Raw genomic sequence first — 11,259 nt, forward strand, 5'->3', positions numbered from 1 at the left:
TAGAGGAAAAAGTGAAGACTATGAAAAATGAAATAAAGGAAAATGTATAGGAAACCAACAGTGACAGGGAGGAAATCAGGATTCAGATCAGTGGTTGGGACAAGAAGGAGAAAATAAACATTCAACCAGAACAGAATGAAGAAACACAAGAATTCAAAAGAATGAGGAGAGGCTTAGGAACCTCTGGGACAACTTTAAACGTTCCAACATCCGAATCACAGGGGTGCCAGTAGGAGAAGAGGAAGAACAAGAGGTTGGAAACTTATCTGAACAAATAATGAAAGAAAACTTCCCCAATCTGGTGAAGAAAATAAGACTTCCAGGAGGTCCAGGAAGCTCAGAGAGTCCCATATAAGTAGGATCCAAGGAAGCACACACCAAGACACCTCATAATTACATTTCCCAAAATTAAACATAAGGAAATAATCTTAAAAGCATCAAGAGAAAAGAAAAGTTACTTACAAAGGAGTTCCCATAAGACTATCAGCTGATTTCTCCAAAGAAACCTTACATGAAAGAAGAGGCTGGAAAGAAGTATTCAAAGTGATGAAAAGCAAGGACCTACATCCAAGATTACTCTATCCCGCAAAGTTATCATTTAGAATGGAAGGGCAGATAAAGTGCTTCATCACCAAGCCCTTATTATATGAAATGTTAAAGGGACTTATCTAAGAAAAGGAAGATTAAAACTATGAACAGTAAAATGACCACAAATAACTATCAACAAATGAACCTAAAAAAACAAAAACAAACTAAGGAAACAACCAGAACAGGAAGAGAATCACAGAAATGGAAATTGCATAGAGTGCTATCAGCAGGGAGGTGGAGAGTAGAGGATGGGGGGAAAGGTACAGGGAATAAGAAGCATAAATGGTAGGTATAAAATAGACAGGGGGAGGTTAACTATAGTGTAGAAAAGGGAGGAGCCAAAGAACTTATATGTATGACCCTTAGACATGAACTTAGGTGGGGGAATGATGGTGGGAAGGGGGGTACAGGGTGGAGGGGAATAAAGAGGAGAAAAATAGGACAACTGTAATAGCATGATCAATAAAATATATTACAAACATTCTCTGAAGCCAAACACAGCCTCTCACAACAGTGCCAGCTGGTACACTGATACAGATGGGTTCCTAGAACACTCACCTTATAAGGGAAGCATATACTACAAGGGGACTTCCAGTGGATAATTCCAGATTTTTTAGGGTCCCCCCATCTCATATATATGTATACATGAGAGCTGTCCCGAAAAAGTCCAACTATTGTTAATATAATGTCAATAGTTTGCACGACATTGATGTAAACTGGCAGCCAAGGACAGTGGACTGGAATGAGCATGCATAAACAATGACAACTTCACTGTACTAGTCAGTGGGGGCAATTGATGCTCTTAAGTGAGCATGTGTACTGTGTGGCTGTCACCTTCAAAATGACTGAGCAAGTAGAGCAATGAATGAACATCAAACTTTGTGTTAAGCTTGAACATTCCTCCACAGAAACTATTTGGATGATTCATTCAGAAGGCCACAGCTATGGGCAACTGGTGATTGGCAGCTTCATTGCAACATGCCCACTCATGCATCAAATCTCGTGTAGAATTTTCTGTTGAAACATCAAATCACCCAGGTGACTCAGCCCCACTACAGCCCAGATTTGGGGTCCTGCAACTTCCAGCTTTTCCCAAAACTAAAATCACCTTTGAAAGGGAAGAGATTTTAGACTGTTGATGAGATTCAGGAAAATACAACAGGGCACTGGTTATTGGGAGAACTATGTGAGGTCCCAAAGCCTACTTTGAAGGAGACTGAGGTGTTGTCCTATGTACAATGTTTCTTGTATCTTATTCAATAAATGTCTCTATTTTCATCTTACATTGCTGTATACCTTCTGAACAAACATATCTACATCATCTATACACATGTATACATGTATATTATATATATGTTTCTCTATGGGCAATTACAATATTGGTCTGAATCTTTAAAACACATTATCATATAGGTAGAAACCCAAGCGACTTTTTATATCTGGCTGTGTCCAGCTGGAACGTAGTCTGATTAATGAACTTCCTAACCTTAAAGACATTAGCTAGGGTCTCTTAATTATCCGTCTACAGAATATCAGGAAAATAATTCTAGGGTACTTTTAAGTGAGACTTTCTTATTAAATTTTTATTTATGGTTAGTGTCATTTGATGGAGAGACTGATGAATGAGAATAGAATGTTAGAACTAGAAGGGACCTTGGAGGTCATCCAGTGCCCAGCTCCTCATTTAAGGGGCGGGTAGGGGACGGATGCACAGAAATGTTAAGTCTTGCAGAAAATCAACTAATTAGGAAGTGAAAGTGCCTAGACTACAAGCAAGTTCTCCTGAGTCCTAAATTGGTCACCTGGGAGGATGGAGAATTGAAATACTTAAAAGTAAGTGTCACATAGCATAATTGAAAGTTTTAAAAACATCTCTAAGCCCTGGCTGGTGTAGCTCAGTGGATTGAGCACGGGCCTGCAAACCAAAAGATCACGTTGTGATTCCCCTTCAGGGCACATACCTGGGTTGCAGGCTAGTTCCTAGCAGGGGCCAGTTCCCAGCAGGGGATGTACCAGAAGCAACCATACATTCATATTTCTCTCCTTCTCTCCTTCCCTTCTAAAGATAAATAAATAAAAATTATTTTTAAAAATCTCTAAAGATAACATACATCAAATAGAAAATAAGACTTAACTATGATTTTGAGTACACATTTGAAGGTACACAGAAACAGCTGCTAAAGAATGTATATCACGAATTAGGGAGGGGTTGCCAAATTCAAATGAAATTTTTCTACTATGTACTTTTGAAAAAATCTAATTATGTCAGTTTTCATGGAAACTAATTTAAAATAAAATGCTATGCATTTTTCTCAAGTTTTGATTTGGCATTCATTGCTTATCCAGAAGCCCTAGCCCAACTCCCTGGCGGGCCATTTTGGTCCATATTATTTTTCTTCATGCTGTTGACTTTGGGTCTTGACTCTCAGTTTGCTTCCATTGGTAAGTAATGCTTCCAGTGTTAACCCATCCCTCTTATATTGCATTCATGTTTCCCCTACTTAAAAACATTATTTTCTTAACCCCTATTGCCCCTCCTATGTTTTACTCTAAGAATAATCTTTCTAAAACTTCTTTTTAGCCCTGGCTGGTGTGGCTAAAGTGGATGGAACACCGGCCTGTGAACCAAAAGGTCGCTGGTTCCATTCATAGTCAGGGCACATGCCTGGGTTGCAGGTCAGGTCCTCAGTTGGGTTACCATGTAGTGATGTTCCTCTCCCTCTCTTCCCTTCTCTCTAAAGTTAAATAAAAAATCTTTTTTAAATTTAAAACATTCTTCTTAATAAATTTAAAAAATAGAAAGTAGTCATGAACCAGACACCCAAAATGAGCAAACATTAATATTTTACCATATTTGCTTCTCACATTTTTTAGAAAAATAAACTGTTACAGATGAGTTTAAAGTATCCCATGCTTCTCTCTCTAGTACCATTCACATTTCTCCCTTCCTAGAAACAAACATCACCATGAATGATGCTATCCAGTCCAGGTTTGAATACGTGATATAATGTACCCATAAATACCATGAATATTAAATGCTCCCATAAATGTGAAATTTCACTTCATACACACCATCCCGACAGTTGTTTTTTAATGTATTATCAACACACATATGACTATGTGTTCATGCATAGACATAGAGATGTAGCTAATTCACGATCTGTTGCTGTGATGACAGAGGCACTTGGACCATTTCCAGCTTTGAACACTTGCACACACAGCTGCACTGACTGTTCTTTACATGGCTCTGTGTACACATAAGAATCGTCCTTACGGTACACACTTAGAAATTCTGAAACTGTTTTTATTGTATTATCCTCTTACATAAAACATTTTACTTAGTTTTATTTAAGCATTTTTTCATCCTCACCTGAGGACATTTGTTCATTGCTTTCAGAAGGAGAGAAAGGGAGGGGGAAAGAGAGAGACAGAGAGAGAGAGATCGATGTGAGAGACATCGATTGACTGGTTGTCTTCTTGTACCTGTGCTGACCGGAGACAGACCAGAAACCCGGGTATGTGCCCTCACTGGGAGTGGAACCGGCTGCTACCTTTCAGTCTATGGGCGAGGCTCCGAGCAACTGAGCCACACAGGTCTGGGCACATGAGACATTTTAACAGTTTACTGTTTATAGGGTAAAGTCCAGCCTCCTCTAATTGATTTTCCAAGCCCTCAAATATGTCAAACGCGTTTCTTAGTCCTTTCACTCGTATGTTTTTCGACCTTTAAGCCAGTGCCTGTTTCATGAACACATTTATTTCTTAAACCTGGAAGGCCTTTCTGTCTCCATGTCATTTATTCAAATGTTCACCTTTCTGGAAAGATGTACTGGACTTCTTCCTTTCCTATAACTCTTTCAAACTGCCTCAGCCCTCAGGGACCTGTTTCCTTACAGTTGCTACCAATGAAAACCCTTCTAAAACAGACTAAAACTGACAAATCCAGCTGCCTTTGATTTTGATCAGAGTTGATGAGTGGTGCCTGCCAAGAGGAAGGACTCTGTGGCTCTCAAAAGCAAAGAGCAGGGCCCAGACTGTATTCTCAACATATATTTGTAATTTCATTAACATAAGTTGAATTCTGTGATTAAACTTATTGGCAAACGAGTTGACATAAAACATGCTATTTTTTCCCTTCTGAAGAAACGATCACAACAACAATTCAAGATTTATTTCCCAAAGTGATGAAGAAAATGAGGGTTCCTATAACTTTGGGTTGCTGCTTGGTTTTGTTCCTCCTGGGTCTCGTCTGTGTAACTCAGGTATACTACCGTATTTTTTATAGACAAAATATTACTTGGAATAATTATCTATATCTAAATGAGAAACTCTAAATTGACATTCTATTAGCATCTAAATGAGGAAACCAAGGTTTAAGAGGATGTTTCATGCATGACAGGTCCAAGTCTGACTTGGACCAAGGTTTCCTGAGTTTTAGTTCAGGCTGTTTCCCTCAATAGCACAATTTCGAGAGTAAGTATAGTTTGCAGAGGGGGAGGAGGCCCCATAACAAGCACTTTCCTCAAACACAGGAACATTATAGACTTTAAACATACACTCTATCTTGGACGCTACTACACAATGCACAGATACTGCCTATCATTTTGATGATTAACTATCTGACTCGGCACAGAATAAAAGATGCATTATTTTTTAGACAATTAAATCCACATCTGTATTCATATTTGAAAGTATCCCTTTTCCTATTTTTCACAGAGATGAAACCAATGAGCATATGTTAAAATCAAATTAATAAATTCAATTTGAATGTTGAATCAATCATAAAAAATAATGACAAATTGTACTTAGAAGTAATTGATTTTTTAAATTATTTTATTGTTCAATTACAGTTATCTGTATTTTTCCCCACCTGTCCCTCCATGATTTTTTTTGATAGGCTGGGATTTACTGGGTTAATCTGATTGACCACTTCTGTGCTGGATGGGGCATTTTGATTGCAGCTATACTGGAAATAATAGGAGTCATCTGGATTTATGGTAAGTTGTGACTATAGACTGATCTATGCTTCTTATTAAAATAATTTAGTTTGATCATTTCCACTATGTGCACTGTAATAATAAATTACCATACAACTGGGCAAAATACATTATGAATACAGCGTAAAGGTGTATGCTTTGTTCCTGTAGTATAGGGAAACGTTCTGGCAGAAAATTTGGAGCCACAATGATTAATGGAGGGAATACGAGCAAAGACTGAATGCACTGTTTGTCCATTGCTTTGTTAGGAGGGAACAGATTCATTGAAGATATAGAAATGATGATCGGAGCAAAAAGGTGGATATTCTGGCTCTGGTGGAGAGCTTGCTGGTTTGCCATTACACCTATTCTTTTGATTGTAAGTAGTAATATGGTATGGATTTGGTGTCAATGATATACATTGAAACATTTCTAAGATAAACTTGAATAACTCACATTGGAGACAATAAGGCAAAGTAATGTCATAAATTAATGATTTTCAATGTCTGCTTTATGACTAGTGCCTCTGAGTTGCCTAAATTAAATGCCTCGGCAGTATTAGTTTTGAGGCCATGGGTTTAAACATTTACTATTTGACAAAGTGAACAGCCCCTATAGACTTAAATTTCCCACATATGTAAGAATTACCAGTAGGATAAATCAATATAAATCACTCGTTTGCTCATTCCCTAAAAAATATGCCAGTTACAGAAAACGCAAATATGTGCGTGACCAGTATTCTGCCTTCATGGAATTCAATCCAAATACACGGGTTGCTAAGAATCAACACTGCTATTTTAATGCATAGTTTTCTCTCTGTAGGAGGTACTTACTATATGATATTACCAAAAGGAGCTCAGCTGTGTCAGTAGAGACAATAGGTTATGTCAGTAAATTGAACAGTTGGTGCTCTTTAGGAGCTGAGAGAGTCCATCATACTGGAGAGGCATAACACACACACACACTGTTTTCCAGCAACAGTTCAGGGCAATACATGGCTGCATGCCAACATAACACAGAGTGGGATGAACAGTTATTCTCGACTAAACACAGTGGGGAGGGTATGACAGCGACAAAGCTTCACAGAGGATGTTTTGGTTCTTACTGCCTCCATGATTCAATGATTTGCCTAGAAAAAAAAGGCCATTAAAGAATTTCATCTAAAATTTGCTTCACATCTGAAGTACCAGGCTTATTTGTTTTTAAAGGAAATTAATTGTTTTTAACATTACAAGATTAGTTTCTAGTTGTGAGTAATTTCAGATTAATGTGCTGAATTAAAATATTTGGATGCCCTACATTCTTGCTTAATGATTTTGACAGTGCTGGGAAGTATAGTTTGCCCCTTCTGATGAGTCTCTGGAATAAATTAAGACCCTATCAAATCAGAAGACCTAACTTAGACTTTTAGCCAACCAACTTTCATTCATTACATAGGCTCAACAGCTGAGTTTACTTTTAAATGCAAAGCTATTGAACATGACATGATATACATCATCAGCCATTTGAGTCAAGTTGCGTACATTGGGCTTCACTATCCCTCATTCTTCTCTTGTAGTTATGTAGGATTATGGCAACTGTAAAATGTATTCAAGTTACTGTCACTAAATTAATGGAATTAAGCTATTTAATTTTGAAATTAAATTTGATTATTTTATAAAGATTCTTGCACTAAACACATTGTAAACTACATTTACAGGAACTACTACTGGGTGTTTAGTTTCAGGCTACAACATGTCTTTTTAAGATATTTTTTAAAGATTTTATTTATTTATCTTTAGAGGGGAAGGGAAGGAGAGAGGGATAGAAATATCATTGTATGGTTGCCTCTCGTGAGTCCCCTGCTGGGAACTGGCCTCCAACCCAGGCATGTGCCCTGATTGGGAATCGAACCACGAACCTTTGGTTCATAGGCCCACGCCTAATCCACTGAGCTACACCAGCCAGGGCCTAAGAGATTTTTAAGAAAACTTGGCCTTAACATGTTTCAGCTTTAAGATTCAGATTTCGGTTTTACCCAAACATACATTGAACTGTTTTTTTTCAAGAGACTGGAAGTGAAGTGTGCTTTGGTGAATACGTGCACACTACTAGAATGTGTGTGTGTGCTTGGGTGTGCAGTAGGGATGCTCTGTGCGGTGGGGAATAAGAGAAGCAATTGCTAAGCAAGGAGCAAAAGCATGTTCACTAATGTGAATTTTATATTCTCATTGAATTAAGTCATATGTGGGCTAGCTTATGGCATAGAATAAAACCATGCTATTGTACGTTAAAAGTTAATAACAAAATTTCAGGTACTATTTTACTTTCCCTCAGCTAGATTTTATGGTATTTTATTGAAATACAGGTTAGACGAGTATTAGTATCTTTTATAAATGTGTATATGGAGGTGCTAATTTTGGAAGAGTTTATTCAAAGCCAAATAGATTGGTTCACTTAGTGTTGTCATCTTCTGGCTAGTTACCTGATTGTCTCAGTTGCTCAAATGTGTTTTCATTCATTGTAATTGCTTTTGATGAATTATTTCTAAGGAATGGAATCAGATTGCTAGTAATCAGTGCAATTGAAATCACTAGTGCAATGAAGTCTGATCTGTGCCATTGTCTTTGCATGTGTTCACTTTCACAGGCAATTTTCATCTGGTCACTGGTGAAATTAGACAGACCCGATTATGGTAAAATTCCATATCCTGACTGGGGAGTTGCTCTAGGCTGGTGTATGATTATTTTCTGCATTATCTGGATTCCGATTATGGCTATTATAAAAATAATTCAAGCTAAAGGAAACATCTCTCAGGTAAGCACATTAAATCAAGATTATTTGTTCACCAGTCCAAGTCAAGTCCCCTCCATCACCACTTATCCCTCCTTTGCCCTCTCCTACCTTCCCCCACCCCCTTTCCTTCTGGTAATCACCATGCTCTTGTCTATGAGGGCTTTTGCATCCCTCCACCTTCTTCAACCTGCCCACCTAACCCCTCCCCTCTTACAGCTGTCAGTCTGTCTTCTCTATCCATCAGTCTGTTTCTATTTTGTTTTTCGCTTGTATACAGATGATGTACTACAGCAATGTACCTCTGAAACCTATATAATTTTGTTAACCAATATCACCCCATTAAATTCAACTTAAAATTAATATTATTTGTGCTTCACATAAGGCACTAGGGTTGAACCAAACATTAATTTACCCATCTGGTGGTAATATGAGATTATGACCATGAGACCAAATTAATCACTCTTTCCTCTGGGCTACTTTTACACCTGAGATGAACATTCACTACTCTGTGCATAACATTGTACTATGCTGTACACAGATTTGCGTGTCTCCCTGTACTAGACTATAAGCTCCTTTAAGAAGAAGTCTTGTCTTGCTTGTTGCTGTAGCCTCAGGCCCTGTTAGAGTGCTTAGCACATGACAGTTATTATATCTGTACTGGTACTAACTTGTTCTCAAAGATGATGCAATGCAGACGAGCTTTTTTTTTATATCTACAATCTTCACTTTTAAAACATGGTTACACACACACACACACACACACACACACAGGTGTCTTTATAATGCATTTCCTAATAGCATGTGTAGACTGAAAAAGCCTGCTAAATGACCTTGAACACAAACTAGATCCTAAGTCATCCTTCTTCCATGGAGGCCTAGGGGGATGGAGTTGGTTATCACACGTCACTAAGACAAAGGGCAATGGCAGGGTCAGCTCAGCAGTCAGATATTAAATAAATCTAAGCCCATTCAAGAAGGGATGTAGATCAGTTGTTTCAGCCTGGAGCTCCCTTTCTTTGGTTCTTGAAATTTCCCAGGTATACACTGATTTAGAGTCTCACCTAACTGTCACCCTGAGGATGGGCAAGGAAATCTGACATTCTACCCCTGGCTGGTGTGGCTCAGTGGATTGAACACTGGCCTGCAAACCAACTGGTCACCAGTACGATTCTCAGTCAGGGCACATGTCCGGCTTGCTGGCCAGGTCCCCAGTTGGGAGCGTGCAAGAGCCAACAGATCAATGTTTCTCTCTGTTCCTCCCTTCCCTCTCTCTAAAAATAAGTAAATAAAAAAATCTTAAAAAGAACTTTAAGACTCTAAAATAAAAATATAGCTTTATATTTATTTATTCACAAACTGTAGCACTTAATTTCTAAGACAGCATCTTTCCCATTTCAGCGCATTGTAAGCTGCTGCAGACCGGCTTCCAACTGGGGCCCATACTTGGAACAACACCGTGGGGAGAGATACAAAGACATGGCAGATCCGAAGAAAGAGACCGACCATGAAATACCTACGATCAGCAGCGGTGGGAAACCAGAAACCAGAACAAGTTCTAATTTTTAAGAATGTGTGCCTGTGCAATGTGATTACTTCAGAATAGAGAAAACTTTATTTATTTGTATGTTAACTGAACAAGAAATGTATATATTATATTCATAATAGCCTAACAACTATTTTTTCCCATTTAAGCAGGAATGTAATATAAAAATGTGAATCTACTAATTTTTATCAGTGTGCTTACTGTACTTCTTTTTAGATGATCTATCTGTATAATGCACACTATCTGCATTTCACAATAACATTCTTGTACATTTCAAAATTAAGTTTTTCTAATAGAGTGAAGGTCGAAATTTGAGCGAATTATATAGAAAATAGTTATATTTTCTATCATATGAGTTTTAAAATATCACTTACTTATATTTTATTGCTATATACTCTTTTCTCCATAAAGCTTGAGAAAACAAATCAGTATATTTAAAAGAATGTGTTAAAATTGAAGGCCTCAGTCAATTAGAAATGTTGTGCATATGTGAAAAAAACAGACTATGTATATAGCACACGGACTGTAGTTTAATACTTGCGATCTAAATGTCTAAAAACTTCATGTATTTGTGGTTCACTTTTCTTTATGAACTTACTAGTTATGTTCTTTATTTTCGTATATCAAAAAAGACAGAAAAATTAGGACCCTGTGGCCAGTAAGTGAGAAATCTAGAAAACCAGACGGAAACCAGAGTCTTTGAATACTTCTCCATATAACGTGTTTCCTAAGTTACATTTGGAAGGAACATCTGATCCATCTCGTTTGTACTGTTTCACAAAATTCAGAATAGTTCACTGTACTCTCTAAAATCTAGGTGTCGTTTCCAATAGACTATGGAACAAAATACTAAGGAAGAAATGACTTCAATCAAATTTAAAAATTTATGTTGTAATTCATAGTTAATAAATCAAGTGGAATCATTTTGTCTTATTTGAAGATGTTACTAGTTATGGTGACAACTTATTTACATACGTATAGGGGATAAACTTGTTAAACCTGTCAAGAGTGAGAGAAACCAAATTAGGAAGTCCTATGTCCCCATTTCCCTACAGAAGATAATGAAAACATTGTATCACTAATAGTTCTTTACACTGATTATATATTATTAAAAAACCAGAAAACTGTACTCGAACAACAATTAAATAAATTTAAAAATAAAGAAAGAAAACTGGTTGAAGCCTCACAGCCTAGAATGATGAACATGGCCTTGGTATGTGGGACACTTTTCAGTTATTCTTAATGTGTTTAATTTGGGCTTCAGAAACATAAGGAAGTAAAATTATATACAATATTTTTCTAGGTGTAGTTGTGCATGCCTTTTTTGAAGGAGAGTGTTTATAGTCTTTGGCAGCATATCACAGGGATCTGGGACTG

At 37.4% G+C, this 11,259-nt stretch overlaps 1 protein-coding gene across 1 annotated transcript; it reads left to right on the forward strand.

Moving 5' to 3' along the window:
* The first annotated feature begins 2,912 nt into the window (after positions 1–2,912).
* Positions 2,913–9,905, forward strand: LOC128626204 (sodium- and chloride-dependent neutral and basic amino acid transporter B(0+)-like). Its single transcript, XM_053657439.1, has 6 exons — positions 2,913–3,030; positions 4,732–4,850; positions 5,486–5,585; positions 5,834–5,943; positions 8,193–8,360; positions 9,738–9,905. Exons 1-6 carry the CDS (start codon positions 2,988–2,990, stop codon positions 9,903–9,905), a joined length of 708 nt encoding a protein of 235 aa, XP_053513414.1. The 5' UTR covers positions 2,913–2,987.
* The last annotated feature ends 1,354 nt before the right edge of the window (positions 9,906–11,259 follow it).

The sequence above is a fragment of the Artibeus jamaicensis genome, unplaced genomic scaffold (genome assembly GCF_021234435.1).
Source record: "Artibeus jamaicensis isolate MK-2021 breed Jamaican fruit bat unplaced genomic scaffold, CSHL_Jam_final scaffold_378, whole genome shotgun sequence".
Lineage (NCBI taxonomy): Eukaryota > Metazoa > Chordata > Mammalia > Chiroptera > Phyllostomidae > Artibeus > Artibeus jamaicensis.

Bases quoted from the DNA above. Each gene is read 5' to 3' on its own strand.
- LOC128626204 (XM_053657439.1), top strand. From the start codon at position 2,988: ATGCTGTTGACTTTGGGTCTTGACTCTCAGTTTGCTTCCATTG. The intron at 3,031-4,731 runs GTAAGTAATGCT...TCCCTTCTGAAG, and splicing joins CTCTCAGTTTGCTTCCATTG to AAACGATCACAACAACAATT. The intron at 5,944-8,192 runs GTAAGTAGTAAT...TCACTTTCACAG, and splicing joins TTACACCTATTCTTTTGATT to GCAATTTTCATCTGGTCACT.